At 43.5% G+C, this 22,500-nt stretch overlaps 2 protein-coding genes across 13 annotated transcripts in view; one reads left to right on the forward strand and one right to left on the reverse strand.

Moving 5' to 3' along the window:
- The window catches only part of SCNN1A (sodium channel epithelial 1 subunit alpha), an 86,254-nt gene extending 78,812 nt beyond the window's left edge, over nt 1–7,442 (reverse strand). For 4 of the 7 annotated variants that reach the window (XM_085878281.1, XM_085878282.1, XM_085878275.1 and 1 more), the window contains exons 1-2: nt 5,509–5,630; nt 5,184–5,315 (exon numbers count right to left, since the gene is read on the reverse strand). In XM_085878281.1, coding sequence (XP_085734407.1) covers nt 5,184–5,205 — 22 coding nt within the window. In that variant the 5' untranslated portion in view covers nt 5,206–5,315; nt 5,509–5,630. Of the gene's footprint in view, nt 1–5,183; nt 5,316–5,508; nt 5,631–5,942; nt 6,093–6,219; nt 6,325–7,352 lie in introns of those variants that run through there. The other 3 variants (XM_085878276.1, XM_085878278.1, XM_085878280.1) reach the window with 3 other exon arrangements.
- Nucleotides 5,746–22,500, forward strand: part of INTS11 (integrator complex subunit 11) — a 107,589-nt gene continuing 90,834 nt past the window's right edge. For 2 of the 6 annotated variants that reach the window (XM_085878284.1, XM_085878290.1), the window contains exon 1: nt 18,828–19,105. The gene's annotated coding sequence lies outside the window, so the exon portion shown is untranslated. Of the gene's footprint in view, nt 5,873–6,097; nt 6,335–18,827; nt 19,106–22,436 lie in introns of those variants that run through there. The other 4 variants (XM_085878288.1, XM_085878289.1, XM_085878286.1 and 1 more) reach the window with 4 other exon arrangements.

The following is a 22,500-nucleotide window of genomic DNA, read 5'->3' on the forward strand; positions in this document are numbered from 1 at the left end:
GGGAAAGTTCATTTACCTCCACTATTTGCCGTATAGTACCTGCTTGACTTCAGCAACTTTATCTCGGTAGAGCGCATACCTCCACCACGTAATGTCTGATCCATGACAACATATCAGGCCCAATACATTTTTGAAATATGCTATACAATTGTTTTTTATAACTCTCAATGGTGAAGAATCACTTTAAAAATGAAATAATTATCGAATCCAGATCCGGATTTAGATCTTCACCAAAATCGAATCAATTCGTCGTCGTCACACACCCAACATGTCCACCAAGTTTCATCTGAATGCGTCCACAACTTTTTGAGATATCGTGCTATATATAGTTTTTTGGCCCCATCTCTCAATGGTGAAGAATCACTTTAAGAGTTAAATAATTCTCGTATTCGGAATCGGATCTTCACCGAAATTGAATCAATTCTTCATTGTCACACACACACAACCTGTCCACCAAAGTTTCGTCCGAATCCATCCATAACCTTTCGAAATATTGTGCAACATTATCATTTTTGCCCCATCTCTCAATGGTGAGGAATCACTTAAAAAATTCTCAGATCTGGATCCAGATATGGATCTTCACCAAAATTGAATCAATTCTTCATTGTCAAACACCCAACCTTTCCACAAAGTTTCATATGAATCCATCTACAACCTTTTGAGATATTGTGCTCTATATCGTTTTGGTCCTATCTCTCAATGGTGTGAAGAATCACTTTAAAAATTCTCAGATCCAGATCCAGATTTGGATCTTCACCAAAATCAAGCATTGCTGTCCTTGGCTGGTCACACACACACACACACACACACACACACACACACACACACACACACACACACACACACACACACACACACACACACACACACACACACGATTGCTTAAAAACTGTGGGCAAAAATTGTGTGACAAACAGACAGAGAGACAGCCAAATGATCCAGACCAACATACGTGGCAAAATTATTTTTTTGCCGAGTATCAAACAAATGAAAAATCACTGATAGAGCAACACATGGCAAAACAGAACAAAGTAGAATGGCACTCGGTAGAGCGCACACCTCTGTCAGGTTGAACAATTCACATTTTGTATCCCACTGATGGGCTGGATCTGAGCCAAAATCTAATGCGCCTGTTCTTGTTACCAAACAAACTCATCTACAACTTTATACGATATGATAATAATAATACATATGTAGTTTTTGACCCTATCTATCAATTTGAGAAATGAGTACTGTGTTGACCTTTTGACCTTAATATTAATTGGGGGTTGAATTTAATGACCTGACATGCAAATCCTTTTCAAATTTCAAGTCAATCATATGCAAATTGAGGATTTTAGAAAGTGATCCTAAGTTGTTGACCTTTGGCCTATGTTGACTTTTTGGCATGTGCTGACCTCAATAATAATTTATGGTTGTATTCAGTGAGCTGATATTAAAATCCTGTTCAAAGTGACTCAATCGGATGAAAATTGACAACTTTAGAAATTTGGCCAACGTTGACCTTTTGTCCTATGGTGACCTCAAAAATAATTGTTGCTTGAATCAGTAAGCCGATATGCAAATGGTCTTCAAATTTCAAGTCAATCAGATGAAAATTGTCAATTTTAGAAACAATTTTAAAATTTGGCCTACTGTATGTTGGGTTGACCTTAAAGCCTATGTTGACCTTTTGGCCTGTGTTGACCTCAACAGTAATAGGTCGTTGAATTTATTGACCTGATATGCAAATGGTCTTCAAATTTCAAGTCAATCGGATGAAAATTGAGGATTTTAGAAATTTGGCCCAAATTGGCCTTTTGCCGATGTTGATCTCAACACCAATAGGTGCTTGAATTCACTGACCTGATATGCAAATGATCTTCAAATTTCACATCAACCAGATGAAAATTGTCAATTTTAAAAACAATTTTAAAATTTGGTCGATGTTGGGTTGATGTTATGGCCTATGTTGACCTATTGACCCATGTTAACCTCAAAATCAATAGGTCGTTGAATTTGTTGACCTGATATGCAAATCCTCTTCAAATTTCAAGTTAATCGGAGGAAATTTTTGAGGATTTTAGAAAATTTGGCCCAGATTGGCCATTTGGCGAATGTTGATCTCAACATTAATAGGTGTTTGGATTCACTGACCTGATTTGCAAATGATCTTCAAATTTCAAGTCAATCTGATGAAATTTGAGGATTTTAGATAATTTGGCCAACAAACCAACAAACAAACAAGAAAAAGACATCATGCAGAGCACGATACTTGCAAAATCCACCCCCCCCCTCTTCAAAGGTTGCCATGGATGCATCAAATTGTTCATTTCATTAAGATTACAATTCACAATATTAATCAAAGCTCAGGTCAATCGGATGAAAATTGATTTTTTTTCAGATTTATATTGATGATTTTTTTTTTGACCTTGAGTTGATCTTTGACCTTTTGACCTCAAAATAATTGGTTTACAAATTCAGTGATGTACTTTGCAATTGTTGCTTAATTCTCAGGTTAATCAGATGAAAATCGACCATTTTTCAGATGAAAATTGATGATTTCTGAAGTTTGACCTTGAGTTGACCTTTGGACCTCAAAAATCGTTGCTTTCCCAATCCAGTGATGGACTATGCAAATATTGCTCAACCTTCGAGTTAATCGGATGTAAATTGACAATTTTTCCGTTGAAAATTGATAGTTTTAGAAGTTTGACCTTGTATCGAGTTGACTCTGGACTTTTTGACCTCAAAAGTAGTTGGTATCCCAATCCAATATGCAAATATTGTTCAAATTTCAAGTCAATCGGATGAAAAATAGCAATTTCAGAAATTTTACCTCAAAATCAAGAGGCTTCTCAGTTGAGACTACCTCGACAAGTTAGTAAAGTTTCATGATGATCGGTTTAGAATTGTGACCTGTTGGCGCTAAAGAGACAAAAAAAGACAGACAGACAGAAAAATAAAATTGACTGACCAACATCTTCAATTTGGCAAGTAACAAACAAACGGAGGCGATCAACATACTTTTCAATTTTTTTTAACATATATATAAAGTAACAAACTTACAAAACTAAAACAAAGAAGCAAAGAAAAAAAAATATTCATAGAGTAACAACTTGGCAAAACGAAACGGTACTCTGAAGAGAACATACCTCCGCCAGGCTGAATAGTTTACACTTTCTACGCCACCGATAGGTCAGATACGATTCCGGACCTTAACCAAAATCGAATCGGCTTGTTCTTGTCAACTCATCAGCTCTTCCACAACTTTTCCAGATAACATGCGAAACATAGATTTTGGCCCCATCCATCTCTCAATGGTGAAGGATCCCCTCAAAAATTCATGAATCCGGATCAGGATTCAGATCTTCACCAAAATTCAATCAATTAGTTCCTGTCACACACCCAACCTGTCTACCAAGTTTCATCCGAATCCGTCCTCAACTTTTTGAGATATCATGCAATATCGTTTTTAGTTCCATCGCTCAATGGTGAAGAATCAGTTAAAAATTAAATAATCCTCGTATCCAGATCTGGAATCGGATCTTCACCAAAATCGAGTCAATTCTTCCTCGTGGCACTCCCAAACTGTCCACCAAGTTTCGTGTGAATCCTTCCACAACCTTTTGAGATATTTTGCTATATATCAGTTTTAGCTCCATCGCTCAATGGTGAAGAATCAGTTAAGAATTAAATAATCCTCGTATCCAGATCTGGAATCAGATCTTCACCAAAATCGAGTCAATTCTTCCTCGTGGCACTCCCAAACTGTCTACCAAGTTTCGTGTGAATCCATCCACAACCTTTTGAGATATTTTGCTATTATATATATATATATATCGGTTTTCGCTCCATCGCTCAATGGTGAAGAATCAGTTAAGAATTAAATAATGCTCGTATCCAGATCTGGAATCGGATCTTCACCAAAATGGAGTCAATTCTTCCTCGTGGCACTCCCAAACTGTCCACCAAGTTTCGTGTGAATCCATCCACAACCTTTTGAGATATTTTGCTATATATCGGTTTTCGCTCCATCGCTCAATGGTGAAGAATCAGTTAAGAATTAAATAATCCTCGTATCCAGATCTGGAATCGGATCATCACCAAAATCGACTCAATTCTTCCTCGTGGCACTCCCAAACTGTCCACTAAGTTTCGTGTGAATCCATCCACAACCTTTTGAGATATTGTGCTATATATCGGTTTTAGCTCCATCGCTCAATGGTGAAGAATCAGTTAAAAATTAAATAATGCTCGTATCCAGATCTGGAATCGGATCTTCACCAAAATCGAGTCAATTCTTCCTCGTGGCACTCCCAAACTGTCCACCAAGTTTCGTGTGAATCCATCCACAACCTTTTGAGATATTGTGCTATATATCGGTTTTAGCTCCATCGCTCAATGGTGAAGAATCAGTTAAGAATTAAATAATCCTCGTATCCAGATCTGGAATCGGATCTTCACCAAAATCGAGTCAATTCTTCCTCGTGGCACTCCCAAACTGTCCACCAAGTTTCGTGTGAATCCATCCACAACCTTTTGAGATATTTTGCTATATATCGGTTTTCGCTCCATCGCTCAATGGTGAAGAATCAGTTAAGAATTAAATAATCCTCGTATCCAGATCTGGAATCGGATCTTCACCAAAATCGAGTCAATTCTTCCTCGTGGCACTCCCAAACTGTCTACCAAGTTTCGTGTGAATCCATCCACAACCTTTTGAGATATACTTCTATATATCGTTTTTGGACCCCATCTCTCAACGGTGAAGAATCATTTTACGAATCCTCAGATCCGGATCCGGATTCGGATCTTCACCAAAATTTAGCCTTGCCGTACTTGGCCAGTAACCTCTCCTTCGGCGAGGGTAACAATAGTCTCCAGAGCTTAAAACGGTTATAAACAGTATTTAAGAGGAGAAATGGAGCGCCTGGGCACCGAGGGTGTGGCACAAGGTGTCAGTGTTCCAATGGCAGGTGGTGTGTGCATCGTTCGGTCAATACAAGATGCAAGCTTCTCCCTAACACACTCAGAACACACCAAACGGTGTGCAGGATGATGTAACGGAAAGGGAAATTAAAATCATTTCGACGATCCAAGTTGAAGGATGAAAATGCTGCAACCGATAGGGTACAAGTATAACTACAAGTACAAGAGCACCGTGAAGACAATTATTTAAACACAATGACACGTTGTGGTACCTTTCCTCCCCCGGTGGAGCATTGTCCCGAGCCGTGGCTGCAGTAGTGCGGTTGGAATGACAAAGACATAAAGTAGTCGGCTGCTAGGGGCTGGCCGCAGCTGGCTCCATCGGTGCTGACATCAAGAGTGTCCTGGTGGATGAAGGTGAGAATGAGATGAGAGAGAGAGAGGTTACGAGGTGAGATGGGAGGGACGAGGAAGGGCGGTACGAAGGGATTGAGGGATGGGGTGCGTGGAGGTGTCAGAAAATTCCAACGTTCGACAAAATCCCCCCCCCCCCAAAAAAAAAAAAAAAAATAAATAAAAAATGAACTGAAGGTTTACCTGCCCGCACACCTGTACCTCGCGGGAATGTCACGTGGTCAGTGGTACAGCTGGCTGGTTACCGTCGGGTAAGAGTCATCAAGATGGGAGTAATTTTTTTTTTCGACCTGTAATTGCCTTTTCACATTCAAGTCATCAAGGGTAAGAGCCAATGGTGTTCAAGAGCCGAAGCGATTCCGTTTGGCGATAACGCGCATTGCCCGAAGCCTCCATCGACCCGGTCTTACCTCCCTCGACCTCGTGATGAACCGCACGTGCACGCAGGTCCAAACGACCAACGGGCCACCGACGACATCCAAAAGGGGGATATTATGTTGTTGGTGACGGTGAGTGAGTGCTGCTGATATACCGACGTCGATTGTCCGTAAGTTTTTCGACGCACGTACACAGGGACACCCACCCACCCTCGGGACACAAACTCGGGGCTCGTTTACCTGGGCGTTCCGGATGAAGCAAGGTGTAATGGTGGAGTCCCTTTCACTATGAAGAGTGTGTATACCAAGTTGTGTGGTTTCTTTAAACGAGTCGAATGGACTGCATTTGTTAAACGTTCAACAAGGGGTTGGGAACATACCTGGAGTCACCTGTGGGGGGGGGGGGGAGGTAAGTAAAGTGCGTTGGTTATGACAAGATTACTTTGTTTCAGAATGAGTGTTTCAACAAAGAGTGATGCGTACAATAACGAAAGGAATCAAGATGGAACTTACTCACCCAAAGACCAACAGATGGTACCTGGTGCTACCTGCTCACCTCTTGTGGTCTCGCAGGCGGAGGAACCCACATCGCAGCGGGACACGGCAGGTGCGCTTTGTCGAGCTGCACACAGGTATCGAAAGCCAGTCTTGTCCAGTTTCTTCCACTTCTGACTCCATTCAAGGGCACTCACCATCTTACAATACATATATACAGTATATAATAATCTTTAACCACCCCTATTTAATCCACCTTCATGCAGGGTCTGTTCATAAATTCCAGCGTGACGGAATCACCGTTTGCACGAGACTTTTCTGGATTCAGATTCATATTTTTCAAGTTGTGTCCCAAAATGTCACGATGATAATGCTTTACAAACATGACCAATACGAATGATCGGTGGAAAATTAATTCAAAGACAAATAGCACTTAATTAGTAATCGTTAATTGAAATTGCGTGACGGAATCACACGCCAAAGGACATAGGTTACGGGAAGGTATCTTGATTACGAAAACTTTGCTCGTATGCCGAATTCTTGCAACTGCGCGATACATATCGCAAAAGCTCAACCGATGAACGAATGAATTTCACCAGCTTTCTGCTCGAAAGTAGTCTCATCAAATTTTCACGGCCGGTAAACCGTCGTGACGGAATCACAAAATATCCAATCCTCGAATACAGGCTCAACATATTGTTCATTGCAAAAAAAATGCAATAAAAGTTGAAAACGAACGAAAAGGGCGTTCGTTCTCTCTTTTGGTATTTTATTGACATGAAAAACGAATTCTGCTGTCGTCAGAACGAATTTTTTTTTTTTTGCATGGAATCCAGTTTTATGTGGAATTCATCTGTTGGGTACGTTTTTTTTGTCCCAAGTCTTTCACGAAGCAGATGGCCATGTTTGGCGTTCAACTCGAAGTCGAGGAATTTGCAATTTCGCCATGGTGCAGATGATAACTCGCCCACTCTTCACTAAGGTCATCGTGGGACCTTTAACGTCCGTAGATTACTGCCGGCGGACGGGATGACCAGTTCAACGCCCATCCGAGGCACGACACAAACATTGATGCATCACCCCGCACTCTGTAAATAATGTGTTTTCTTGATCTATCAGGGGAAAAAATAATTTACCACCTCATTGTAGGCTTACCATTGAAAGTCTGAAGAGTACGTTGCTCGTCTCTCCACGCAACGTCGTGACTTGCAAACCGGAAAGATTACGACGGAGGTAATCCGCCCACACCATATGTGACACGGGACAGGAATTTTTTTATACAAAATACCAGCATACATGTGCTGCTCTAAACTATGAAGATAAATTGTTTGTTTTCGTTTTGAAGTCGAACCGAAAGTTTTGTAAGACCGCAGGAATTGTTTCAGCGATGGAGATTGCATTGCACGGGGATTGCATCCCCACTCAGGGAAAAAAAGCTTAAAAATGGTGTGATGATATATATATATATATATATATATATATATATATATATATATATATATATATATATATATATATTCTGCATATCTATTTAATGTATGTGTGCGTTTGTATATTTATCTATGTATCTATCTACCTGTCTGTTGTGAGAATGCCCTTGTGTAATATAATTTTGTATTGTCTGTCTGTCTGTCTTGTCTATCTATCTATCTATCTATCTATTTGATGTAAGAATGTGCTGCTTTTGCTTTTTATGAGGAGGAGGGAGGGGGGGAACAGGGGGTCGGGGTTCAGAAGGGATAAGGGGAGCGAAGATTGGACGAGGGAGGTTGAGACTCTGGCGGAGGGGTTTGAGTTGTGGTGGGGAGGGCAGGAGCGGGATTGGGGCTTTTGGGTTGGGAGGGGGAGGTTGAGGACTTGGGCTTGGGAGGAGGGCGTGAAGACTTGTGGTTGAGGAGTTGAGGTTGGGACAGGGAGGATTACGACATGAAGAGGGTCCTGAGGACTTGAAGTCACATTTTACATTATGTGGAATTTTAATGGGTTCCTGGACCTTCCTGTCAAACTCCCTAGATATTCCACATTCTATTGGAAACACATTCCCTCACAACAGCTCGGTGGAACGGTGCTATCTGCTTGCATTTACATATTATAAAATCCAAGGCAAAATGGCAAAAAAGTCATTTCCTGACACCAACAAAACTTATTTTACACACTTTGAAAACTATTTCGTCTGATTTTTTTTTTTAATATTTACAACAATTATAGTATTTATGTGTACATCCGACATTGCTCAAAAATGTTTACATCTGTTGGAATTATTTATTGGTAAACATTCATGATACGTTTGCATTTTCAGCAAAGGTTTCGCATCTGAAATAATAATTTTATTACCATATGTAATGTTTATGATACGTAGTTGCAAAAAGCAATGGAAACGCTACATTGCAAGGAGCCGTACGCAGTACGTATTAGGTACACACATACGGTGGTACTTTTTACCCCTCCTCTTCCCCCCTCTCATGTGCTCCATGCATACATAACTACTCTCTCCTTATCTCTGCTTCCTATTTCTTATCTCCTTTCAACCTTCTTTCCCCACCCTTACTCTCCAAACTTTTCTCTCTCCAATAACCCCAACTGCCTTTCCAAATCTTAATTTTTTTTTTCTCATTTTTAATTTCTCAATTCATTTTAATCTTCACCACCCCATGCGTACGTATTAAATGAATGTACCCCGTCCCCCTTAGCCACCTTTCCCACCACCCATGCCCTTACCCCTCCCCACCACCCATGAGTTTGTAGGGTTTAGTTTGTGTTGCAAACTTAACTCAGCCATGGAATAAACTTCAGCATAAAGTTCTGCACCACTTGTTGTACCAGTAATCATTGTCACAATTACGTCACTAAGCACAGATTCCATGGGGATGTGCGTGCAAAACTACATGAACAACACGGTTGTTTAACTTTCTCATATCAAATGGAGCACAACTTGAAAACCAGCAGCCGCTGTGTTCTGTACCGTTTCAAACCCACAAGAGATAATGCTTAAATGGTAATTAATTAGTTTGCTAGCACTGATGAACGAGCAATCGTTTCGTTTGTTCTTGTACATGAACAATACTTTAAGTGCACCAATAATTTTGGGTGAACAAACAGTTGTTTTAAATGGCAAAGCAATCAAGCAAATCACAATTGTTGGAATAGGGTACATGAAAAAGTAGTTGGTGGGGGTGAATACCTCCATTCAATTCTTTAGGTTGGGTAAATCTTCATAAACAGGAGAGGCCAGGTATTGATGTACATTCATGCTACAAGCTGAGGGAAGCAAAAAGTAGAGAATGGTGGTGGATTTAGATTTAGGTAGGTCACTGCGATAGGGGTACGAGCTGAAAAAGTCATGACACCACTCTTTCAGAGTGTTCGATGCAAGGGCAAGTGGGTTGAAGTGTGCCGGATGAAAGAAGCTCACGACAGGTGTGGTCCATGGCATAAGGACATATGAGGGTTTGTTTAAAAGTGAACCAAGAAACAAATCATCCATCTGGATATCATCTTCAGTGTCTGATCAAGCTTTATTGTTTTAATAGGTCTTCTTCTCATTCGTTCTCTTCCAAAGAAGTCAGTCCCAATTGTTTTGAAACGTTGAAAACCTGCTCCAAGATGGCAATCTTACAGTAATATGTAAATATCGTCCCATCGATTCCATTCATACCTTCCCAGGAATATGAGGTTGTCAATGATAAAAACAATGCACAATCAAAAAAACTAGCACTGCAGGACCTGTAGCTTATCTGGGGCCTGACCCAATGTTGTCATGCAAAGTTGGTAGCATTCTGACTGGTAGGTCTGCAGAAGATTTTTGAAGGAATTTACTAAGTCCGCCATTTTGATTTACTTTAAGTCGCGTGACCGGAACGAGCTTTGCAATCCCAGTTATCAGTCAGGAGCAGAACCTTGCTGCCAAATTTTAGCCAGGTCGGCCCAGTGGTTTGGCCGGAGAAGTCGAAATAAATAGGGGACGGACGGACGGACGGACGGACAGATTGACGGTGCACCATGATAATGCCTTATCTGCAATTCTAATACCAGAGAAGCTAAAAATCGCCAGCAACCTGCATTGATAGTGTTGGGGCGTCTATATGCGAGTTTTTATTTTTGATAAGAGTGAGGGTCATGGATAAGCAAGGTTTAACAAACAGTGGAGACGGAGACGGAGACGGAGACTGTCTCTCTGTCTCTCTAAAAAAGAGAAAAAGAAAATGAAAACGAGCTTAAGTTGGAAGGGTTGGGTTCAGAAGGGTTCGTGTGGTTCATAAAGATCATGGGTCATGATGGGGATTGACGTAGTTTTCGGTGGCGGTGTACTGAACACATTTTCTGACCCGTTTTATTCATCTTTTCTTCGTTGGGATCAAAACATTTCATCGCTTGCATTGATTTTTTGTACTTCACGTGTCCAATATTTTTTGACATCTCTGCGGGACAGTTTGCAATGTTCTGAGGGCAAAGCTCAGAACAAAACAACCTCAGTCGGATTGTCCAGTGGATACCAGTTCCCATAACCTTCCAAATTACATAATTCAAAGCTGAATTGCTTGCACCACAGAAGCAAACGAGTAACACCACCTTAATTATTATTAATGAAAAATGTATTATGCAAAAACGAAAACAAAATTCCACATTAAAACAAATATCCAATGACGATGACTATCTTTAATGCTATGGGCCAGTAGGGGATGCTAAAGAATGAGGAGTAAAATCAAACGGAGAGGACGTATTAATTGGAAAAATCGGAGTGAGATAACAAAAGGGAACAGGACTGATAGGATGATGCTGCAAACTGAAGGAAATGTGGAGTGAGAACCTGAAAGAGCAACTTGAGTGAGAGATGACCAATAGTAGCCAATGCTGCCTCAATAAACCGCTGTGATGAAGTGGACCTGGAGACACTGCCACTGGAGTGAGGACAGCCCTTTTGGCATCCTGAGCATGCAAAGTGCTGCAGCGGAGATAAGGAGGAGGCCGGAAGGACCCTGACAATTGATGGAATGTTGAATCCATCCATTGTTCTACCTGTCCACCATCACAGATTGAGACTAGCCTTGAAGCACAGAACTAGTGCACTCAACATCATATCCTCACTCTAAATCTCTCCTGCGGAGATATCTAGTCTTCCCACTTTTTCTCTTCCCCCGACCTTTTCTCTTTCACCCTTTTCTCTTCCCCATAGTTGATCCCACCCTCTCTTTCTCATCTCTTCACCCACCCATTTTCACCTCTCCTTGCCTGTCTCCTTTTGGTGTGGCATCTTCCATTAAACTTTTTTTTTCTCCATCAGTGTGTAATTCGCTCTCTTACACGCACACGCACACACACCTTCAATCTCGTTCTCTCACTTTCTCTCTTTCATTCTCACTTTCTCTCCCTGACTGATATGATTACTTCTCATTCTCTTCCCTTTACGAGGGGTCCAATGGCACCAAGCTTCTGACCTGCCTTGACCATGATAACTCCTCCACTTCCCTCTGCCCCCAGCCAACTCTCTCTACATTCCAACCACCCCCACCTGATTGATATCCCCCATCTCAACCATGGTCTACATTTTTAGATCCTCGTGGAGGATCTCTAAGTCTTAGTCACGTTGTTGTTCTTGTGGACTTTTTTGTTTCACAGCCTACAGTTTTCATCGAAACTTCCTGAAACTTGGCAAATATATGTAAAAATACTCTGCGCATACAGTAACCATTTCCAATTTTGAAAATTCCTCCTAGAAAAAAGTTATGACGTCAAAATATCTCCGCTAATGGAAATCGCCTAAAAAATTATCTCAAACTCGGCAAGCTTTTTGAATTCTGTTTGCAGGAATCGAACAGGGCATTAGCAAAGATTAATTACCCCACATATGATACATCACTATGATGTCACATCAATTTTTATGAAGTCATGCCTATTTTTTGACATTTTTTGTTTCACAACCCAGAGTTTTCATCAGATCTTCATGAAACTTGCCATGTATATGCAGAAAGCCCACGCGCAGCCAGTAACCATCTCCGATTTTGGAAATTTTTCCTAGAAAAAAAAGTAGATGTCATAATATCGCCGCTAATGGAAATCGCCTATACCATTATCTCCAAAACTAGGCAAGCTGTTTGAATTTTGTTTGCGGGAATCAAGCCTGGCATTAGCACAGATAATTTATCGCAAACCTGATACATCACAATGATGTCATATTCGTTTTTATGACGTCATCATTAAGAGGATGAGGATCTTAGCTCATTCGAGCTTGTTTTTTTGACAAAGCTAGTCTCCTTCCTCAAAGTCATGGTGGCACCTTGGCAAACCGGTCTCTGGTGTATGCTCACCCTCCATCCCCTTTTCCATCTCAAATGCCATCTTTAAAGACTGCCTGAACTAGATAGAATTTCTTAACTTTGTGTTTGCCTTCAATTCTCATGTACTCTACCCATCCTGTTCTGTCCCAATCTTACCCCCTCATACCCGCTGTCTACTGGACTTTATGTCCTCACCAGAGAAGGCAGAAAGTATTCTGTCCAACTTTGATCTTGTGTTGGCGATGGACTCAGATGGCATCTGGCAATTCTCACAAATCCTGCTCTGCTTTTCTTACTTCAACTGTTTACTCTATTCATCTTGTTCTGCTACTTTCACCACCTTCTGTCTGCTTGGAAGTCAGCAAACATCACTTTTTCTGGACAAAACTGAACCATTCAACCACACACCAGGAAGATTACTTCTGATTACAAGTAAAAGTTACTGAATCCATTATTCTTCTGATGTCAAGTCTTTCCACTGTCAAAGAGTCCAATGTCTGACCATCAGTTTGATTCCATCATGGTCTCTCAGCACTGGACATGCTGCTTCTCTCAACAATAGTTGGAGGTCCGAAATGTTAACCAGGAGGACAGGACCATCTCCTTGGATATAACTCATGTATCTGACACAGTCTGGCATACTGCTTTGCTTGTCAAGCTCTCTTCTTTTGCTTTCTATTGAGTCAGTCATTAAACTTAACTCGTTCTCTTCATCTTCAAGTTCCTTATGGTCCTTTACCTCTGACGTCTGCACTGAACAGTTGTGAAACATTTCGCTGGGTGTTCTGCCATACTGTAATGGAAGCAGGAGTTTACGGCCTATGTAAAAGACCTCTCTCTACTCACTGCCACGTTAATATGCGAGTTCCTTTGCAAGGAACTTTGACACAGGAGGAGGTCATTAGGCCCATCAAAGCCTGTGTTATTATGAGCAACTTGTGGTCATTTATCCTTGTTGAGCATCAAACAAGCAAGCAGCCAGCACATACCATTTATAAAGTCATTGGTATGACTCGGCCGGGGTTCAAACAGCCCACCACCCAGACTCAGAGTGAGTGCACTCACCATTATGCCGCCGATGTTCTGCTCTTATGCTCCATTCTGCGGGATATGGGGAGACATATTATTGTGGGCCGGGGTTCAGTGGCGATAAACAAGCACTAGGTCGAGCAGTGGAGTCGTCTCTCACCGAACACCCAGAATTTAGGTCGTGACTCTTGGATAAGTCCGAAAGGTCACGGGTCCCTTCGCGGACCGTGGTCGCCAATATTTCGATGGCGTGGGGTAGGGTTAATTGCCAAATTTCAATATACCGAAGTAACCACGCAGTCTAGCTCGCGGGGAAACCACACCCTCGACGAGCTCTGTCAAACCGGGTCGCTCTTGCGACATCGGTCCAGTATAACCGAGCGGAATTACCAGAGTCCGTCGGACCCAAATGAACAATTACCGGCCCAAACAGCCTTCCTACTTCTCAATACGCACCATGCTAGGCCAATGAAAGAAAGCACAGAAAACGAGCTCGTACATTTAACAGGGGTTTATTTGTAAGGGAGGGGGACACAGAGAGCAGAGTTAAACCGACTAAAAGCAATCCAGGTATGTACAAGGCACTTAAACAATTCTACTTAATGGACCGGCGCCACACACACACACACACACACACACACACACACACACACACACACACACACACACACACACACACACACACACACACACACACACACACACACACACACACACACACACACACACACACACACACACACACACACACACACACACACACACACACTGGGTCGGCCAGCCTTTATTGAGGCCTCCAGCTCGGAAGTAAAGGCGAGCCGAAGGCCAGGGTCTGGCTTGCACCTGTCCGCCTCGTGTGGTGTCCGACAATCTGGTTGCGTGGCAGGACTCAAACCGACAGCTTTCACGCAGCGCCAAGCACCAGGGACCGCGTTCTCCAACAGGCCACGCACCAATCAACCAAGACCAAGGAGAAGATTAAAGACGACGATGACCCAGGACCAGATGAACCAGCTCGCACCAAGTCCCTTGACCCCCAAGACGACCAACCCCCCCCCCCCGCCTGGCGTTCCTTTATATCTTTCTTGTCTGGGGTGAGAAAATCGCCATCTGAGGCGGTCTCCACTCTCATTGGCCGGGGTGTCGTGGGAAGGTCGCCCTCTGTAGCCATCTCAACCCTCATTGGCTGGGGTGTCGTGGGAAAGTCGCCCTCTGTGGCTATCTCAAACCTCATTGGCCTGGGTGTCGTGGGAAGGTCGCCCTCTGTAGCCATCTCAAACCTCATTGGCCTGGGTGTCGTGGGAAGGCCGCCCTCTGTAGCCATCTCAACCCTCATTGGCTGGGGTGTCGTGGGAAGGTCGCCCTCTGTAGCCATCTCAAACCTCATTGGCCTGGGTGTCGTGGGAAGGTCGCCCTCTGTAGCCATCTCAAACCTCATTGGCCTGGGTGTCGTGGGAAGGTCGCCCTCTGTAGCCATCTCAACCCTCATTGGCTGGGGTGTCGTGGGAAAGTCGCTCTCTGTGCGTGATTGGACAAGGGGTGGAGTCGGAGCTGAGGCTATGAAAATCTCTGCCCACGTACGTGGTCGAACGCATGTGGGCAATGGCATCGGTGTGCGAAGTCAAGTGAAAGAGATTTGTTGTAAAAAAAAAAAACTAACTATAAAAGAAACTCCGCAGCGCACACATGTAATTCCGGTTAGACACAGGTAGGGGACCCTAACTATAAACACATACTTACCAAGATAACTAAACTTGGGGACTGTTGTCTGTTTGTGTGCAATGGCTTCCAGATTCGAAACAATATATTGTCACCTTGTGAACTGTGAGAGTTTTCTGATGTCGTACTCTCAACTACATGCCACTTGTAATTGGGCTGCTCATCATTATGTATACATAAACACACAAACAGACATATTATGTACTAGTGCTTACAAAAGCGATTTTATTTGAAGTTATAATCTTAACTTTTTGGGTGGTCGTGAGAGTTCCCTTATTCTCAGTTTTTCAGTCTGTCTGTTTGTTTGTAATGGACAGCTCTGGAGGCCAGAGGAGTCAACCGATTTTGATGAAACTTGACAGGTAGGTTCATACCATGATCTAGTTGTACGAGTGCATGCCCGTAGGTGCGTGGCCGTACGTGCAAAAAAAAAAAACAAAATAAAAAAATTTCAAACCGTGTGCCAGAAACAACTGCACAGGCCGTTCCTTCGCTCTCATGTGCCTGTACATGCGTGCCCGTACCAATTTCTTCTGCACGACGCCTTGCTTCGTGTCCAGTGTTGTCTGCCAAGCGAGCAGTTCGTTCTTCATCTGTTTCAGCTGCACGACGCCTTGTCTCGCGTTCAGTGTTGTCTGCCAAGTGAGTAGATCGTTCTTCATCCGTTTCTTCTGCACGACGCCTCGCTTCGCGGCCAGTGTTGTCTGCCAAGCGAGCAGTTCGTTCTTCATCTGTTTCAGCTGCATGACGCCTTGCCTCACGTTCAGTGTTGTCTGCCAAGCGAGCAATTCGTTCTTCATCCGTTTGAGCTGCACGACGCCTTGTCATGCGCGTTGCGTCGCTTGTCAAACGAGCAGATCGTGCTTCATCCGTTTCTTTTGCACGGCGCCTTGCCTCACGTTCAGTGTTGTCTGCCAAGCGAGCAGTTCGTTCTTCATCCGTTTGAGCTGCACGACGCCTTGTCATGCATGTTGCGTCGCGTGTCAAGCGAGCAGCTCGTGCTTCATTCGTTTCTTCTGCACGGCGCCTTGCCTCACGTTCAGTGTTGTCTGCCAAGCGTGCAGTTCGTTCTTCATCAGTTTGAGCTGCACGACGCCTTGCCTAATGTTCAGTGTTGTCTGCCAAGCGAGCAGTTCGTTCTTCATCCGTTTGAGCTGCACGACGCCTTGCCTCACGTTCAGTGTTGTCTGCCAAGCGAGCAGTTCGTTCTTCATCTGTTTCAGCTGCACGACGCCTTGCCTCACGTTCAGTGTTGTCTGCCAAGCGAGCAATTCGTTCTTCATCCGTTTGAGCTGCACGACGCCTTGTCATGCGCGTTGCGTCGCTTGTCAAACGAACAGATCGTGCTTCATCCGTTTCTTTTGCACGGCGCCTTGCCTCACGTTCAGTGTTGTCTGCCAAGCGAGCAATTCGTTCTTCATCCGTTTGAGCTGCACGACGCCTTGTCATGCGCGTTGCGTCGCTTGTCAAACGAACAGATCGTGTTTCATCCGTTTCTTTTGCACGGCGCCTTGCCTCACGTTCAGTGTTGTCTGCCAAGCGAGCAGTTCGTTCTTCATCCGTTTGAGCTGCACGACGCCTTGTCATGCATGTTGCGTCGCATGTCAAGCGAGCAGCTCATGCTTCGTCAGATTCCATTGCACGTGCATGACGCACAGCTTCGTTCCTTCGCTGTCGTAAACGACGATTGGATTGGGACATTGTGTTTAAGAAATTACAGAAATTGAGAAAGAAAGAATACAGTAAGTCGATAAATCAAGAAAAAAAATCGAGAAAGAATACAGTAATCGTCACTGACTGGATTGGGGTATTGGGTTTAAGAAAATCGAGAAAGTACAGAAATCGAGAAAGAAAGAATCGAGAAAGAATACAGTAATCGTCACTGACTGGATTGGGGCATTGTGTTTAATAAAATCGAGAAAGAAATCGAGAAAGTACAGAAATCGAGAAAGAAAGAATCGAGAAAGAATACAGTAATCATCACTCTCCGGAAGTGAAGTCCTCACTGTCCGGAAGTTCGCATATGGCAGTTACGATTATTCGCAATTTATTTTTAATGGCTAATTATTCAATTAGTGCCAACGTATTTTGCCTTTTCCCAATGTCATCACAAGGAAAAACACAAAGAGAAGAGGAAAGAGGAGAAAAAAAAAAACATACCAAAAATAATTTACTTCCTGCTTCGGAGCATATCAGCAAACTCTGATGTTACCCAAATTTATGCACCGTCTAATATGAAAACGATCATAACTTGGGGCATTGTGTTTATCGATAAATGCGCATAAGAAATCGAGAAATTATTAGAATACACGGTCATCACTCTCCGGAAGTCCTACGTTGTAACCCGTAATGGCGAACGCGCTGAGCTTCCCTTCCCTATCGGCCACGCCCACGCAACAACGTGTCTTGTCATTGGTTTGGTAAATAAATGGCCATAACTTGGGAAGCACTTGTCCGATTAATATCAAACCTTGAAAAGGCACATCCTCAGGACCCCAGAAATATACGTGGCAAGTTTCAATTAGATCAGACCAGTGGTTGTCGAGAAACAGCGGTGTCACACACACACACACACACACACACACACACACACACACACACACACACACACACACACACACACACACACACACACACACACACACACACACACACACACACACACACACACACACACACACACACTGCTGGAATTATAGATAGATGCTTTGAGCACCGTTGCTATTGACGCCACCGTTGCCGAGCAACGGGACTTTGAAGTATTTGAAAAATCCTAAAAAATATATTTTTTCGAAAACCAGAAATCGGCTTCCGCCCTTTTATGTGCACTATAATCAACCTCTTTGTCAAAAAATTTCAGCTCGATCTGTCAAAAACTGTATGACTAGTATGCAATTATGTAGCGACCACCCATGTCGCCTACCGGCTTGTAAGCTAAAAAGTTAAATCTTGACAGACAGACTGACTGACTGACTGACTGACTGACTGAATACCTTTTCTCGAATTTAAATTCCAGATAAGCTAAACATAGTCCTGCTTATAATTCAAAACACCTCACTACATTGGAAAGCGTGGGGACAGGAATACCACACTGTAAAACATGGAGGAGACTTGTAATACTCTCTGCCACCTCGAGGTGGGCTTCGTTCCCACTACCCCCCCCCCCTCAAGACCACTGACAAAGATAAAAACACCACGACATATGAATTGGGGTCATGCGGATCCTATGCAGCAAGTCTGGACGGAATCGGCCCATAACTGCAGGAGTAGAAGCCTGACAAACAAACACACAAACACCAGTCCGTGGATTGTAGTGAAGATGATCCGATTTTTAAAACGCAACTTGTACAAAGAGTCGCCTCATTTGCGCGCTGTGTAGTAGCCATGGTGGTGTAATGGGCGTCAGCGATCGGCTTTACAGTTCGTTTTTTTTTCAAGCCAATCCGTCTCTCCATTCGATCAATTATAATCAGTCTTGGATGGTTTAAACGTTAAATATGTTTGAAGTGACGTCATGTTGTTGGATTTGCAGAAGAAGAAAAAAAAAAACCCAGAAAATCGTGCTCACTCGATATTTGTCTCTCAGAAAGATCTGCTTTGTCGTCAACAACAACAACAACAACAACAACATTTTCATTATTTCCTGTATTAAACATTGTGTACCCTGTTTTGAGTTCTTGTGCTCGATTCCGAGTGAATATTGCCAAAGCCAAGGTTGGTTGGATCGCTGCTTGCGGATCAGGAATCGACATTCCTTGTCATCTGTTGGGTGGGACAGCAGTCACAGCAGTCACAGCAGTCGTCACAGCAGTCACAGCACGTGTTGTCTTCGTGTTGGAGACCAAAGAGCTCGGTTACCGGGACGTTCGCTCTTCTCTTGTGCCGGTGAGAAGGATTACCGATTATAAGGGAACTTGGACACAGGATGAGGCCGTGTGACCCACCCGACATGTACAGTATCCACACCATGCACATTGCGTGACTTTTGTACTCATCTAACCCCGTAAACGCCGTTACCACAAACGAACAACAGCCACGTACCACCACCACTACCACCATTGTGGTGAATGTCCCGGTGTTCGTTTCCGTGGAAACATGAGGTCACGTTCTGTAACTCAACCACCGTCACGCTGAGATTTTGCTCGAAAATTTCACCTGGGGGAGGGTTTTGAGGCAGGTGAGCTTAAAAAAATGCCGTTTATTCTTTAAAAAAAAAAAAAATTAAAAATTCCACTTTGACCTGTGGACCTGGTAAACGTCACCCTGAAGTGGAAGAGTGGCCTTGAACATAAAACTCACTCTGGGCTCAAATTGGACTCCACCATGTCCGTGTCGACTCGTGATGGATGGAGCTTTCGAGGAAAAAAAAAAACACTCAGGATCCCCGAACTCACTTTTGGCAAGTTGTCTTGGGGACCGGTCTTCCAAATTTTGTGAAACACTCGATTTCAAGTTACCCCAGTGGTCATAAGCCCCCTCTGAAATTCATTAAGCCCCCACTCTTTATGCTGAAGGTCTTTAACCTCACCAAAGTGGCAATAAGCATTGCTGGAATGGATAACAAATTTCATTTCAAAAATCCCACCATAAACCCCCTGTGAAGTTTTTTTTCTTTCTTGTTACTAAGTTGGGGCAAAACAAACAAACAAAAAAAAACCCTTGGGAGGGGATGGGGGATGGGTTCCAAAAAAAGAGTTATCAAAATATATTTTTGGATCGATAATGTTGAAATATACAATGATAAAACAAGACAAGTCTGGAGACGGCGATGGTTCACGAGCAATGAACATGATTCGCCTTTTTTATTTTTTGACCTTCGAGGGGACGCCACGGGCAAATTGGCGGGAATCGGGAAAAACGTAAATGATGAAAGTTGTAGTACTCGAAGAGCACTACTTACATACCAACTTTCATTCGAAACAGTTGAAAACCCTAGGAGCTCGATGCCCAATTTATTATTTTTTTGACATTTTCTAAGTTCGTGACCTTGTGACCTTGACCTTGGGACGAAAATGAAAAATCGAGCTCCGTGGGGCTATGCAGGTGCCATTGGGCTAACCAAATACCGAAACCCCCTGCCAGATTCGACAAACCCCCTCGGAGAAGATGTAACATGAAACTGGCTACCCCCTAAAAACATGTTTTTTTGGGCGTGGCTCCACCCATAATAGGCGCAGCACGCCCATTCTCAGGAAAACACACCTAGATCATGATATAAACCTCCCACCCAAGTTTTATCAGGATCGGATCAAAACCCACGGAGCTATGCTCGGGACAGACAGACACACACACCCAAAACAAATATAGTGGTCACTTACTGACTCGTGAACCAATATTTTGGTGTCCTTGGATTTGGGATTTTTACTTCTGTCCACTGAACTTGAGTACTTTGACACCTGGTGGGTCTCCGTTCCATCTCCTGAAACTCACCCACGTGTGAGATGGCAGCCAACAACAGCAACTTGCACACGCACACACACACACACACACACACACACACACACACACACACACACACACACACACACACACACACACACACACACACACACACACACACACACACACACACACACACACACACATTCATTCATGTGGGTAGATGGAGGAATTTCATAGTAAATGTAGGATTGTATAGTGCAGCACTGTCCTTGGATTAGTAGGAGACATCTCAATGTAAATCAAGTTGGGAAAACCATGAGCTTTACATTGGTTACATGTCACCACACGGGGGTGGTGCTGTGTTAACTGAGTAGGGTTTAAGGCTAGTTTCTCCCAGTTTGTGATTGCCCCCCTGTAACCTTTTCCTATGTTTTTGCATTTATAAAGCTAGCAATAAAAGAACAACGTTTTTACACCAACAAGAACAACAGAGCCATTTCTGAGCAGGCAAAAACCCTGCCTTCCCGGCTTCGTACCGGCAGGGCACACCCCATGAGGTTGATGATTGGTTGGGGTGAGGTCAGAGAAGGAGAAGGGGCTCCAGAGACAAGAGGGTGGTTGGAAGCAAAGCAGGAGGCTTTGGTCTCCCTCGGCACAACAAAATAGCAGCGCGATTCTCGTTGTTCGTGCTGATGTGAATTTGCTCACGTGCTGGAACAGGACGCTGGCCCTTGTCTCTTTGGCTTGGTCGTGAAATTTGTGCGCTTTGGGAGACGAAGAAGAGAAGCGTGTGTCTCAGCAATAACTCTGCAGTCTCCCGTTGTATGTTCGAGGTGGTGCCATTTGCTGTGTGTGGATCTGGAACTTAGAGGGAGCGATGTGGCAATCTCGATCGTGAAAAGAAACTGCACGACGGTTTGTGAGCCCCGGCATTGAAGATGGTCCGTGCAAATTACCTCACCTACGTGACCGCAAGGAGCCACTTGGCGCCATTTTGGTGCGTTTTCCCAAGCAGTGGCTACACTGTTCGACAACTGTTAGGCTCCTAAAAAGACATCTCTGGACACAAGCTTAGTGCTGGCATAAAGGGAGGAATTTCTTTTTTTCTTATCTTTCCCCTTGTCTGTTTTTGTGACTGAGTGGAGACGTCTCAAATTTGGCCGAGGTTGACCTCACTTTTCATTACCTCACGTTTCGTTTTAACCCTCGAGTTAGTATTACATTAATACGCTAAGCCATATTTTGTGGATGTATCTCCTCCGAAACTGCCAGACGGATTGTCGCCACTTTTGGCATGCGGGTGCTCTGTGGTCTAATGAACAGCATGGGCTATGTGAGATCACGCCAGACGGACATGTTTGGGAATTTTGGGCGATTTTCTAATTTTTACATTCGTTTGCATGCCGACGTGTGACATCACCGCTGAGAGGCGGAATGATGTCATGACATCATCCGACATTCGTGACGTCATTACGTCTGTCATCGACAGACCGTCACCAACGAGAGGCATAATTCCACTCCGGGAAAACAGCGTCTACAATGTAAAACCCTCTTCTGCACATGCTGACTACCTCAGAAGGTGAATTTGACACAAAAAAATGTAACAAGAAACATTGTATATAAGGAAATTCGATAAATCACATCGTGAACACTGGATATATTGATGTCCCAACGAACCCTCACTTTTGAAACCGCGCTCCGCGTGAGTTTGGCTAGTTTTCATTATTACTCGTTTTATGTTCATAAACCATAATTTTTTGAATTTCCTGGTGTGTGTTTGTTCATTGTGCTGTCGAGGATAAACCCGTGTGCTTCCGTTCTGGTTCGTGCTTAGCTGCCTTCCATCCCGTGCACACCAACATCTCAAAGGATCTCGACTGATCGCCTCCATGTGAAAA

This window comes from Eptatretus burgeri, chromosome 4, assembly GCF_056783735.1.
Source record: "Eptatretus burgeri isolate ZD-2024b chromosome 4, Ebu_testis_v1, whole genome shotgun sequence".
NCBI classification, from domain to species: Eukaryota; Metazoa; Chordata; class Myxini; order Myxiniformes; family Myxinidae; genus Eptatretus; species Eptatretus burgeri.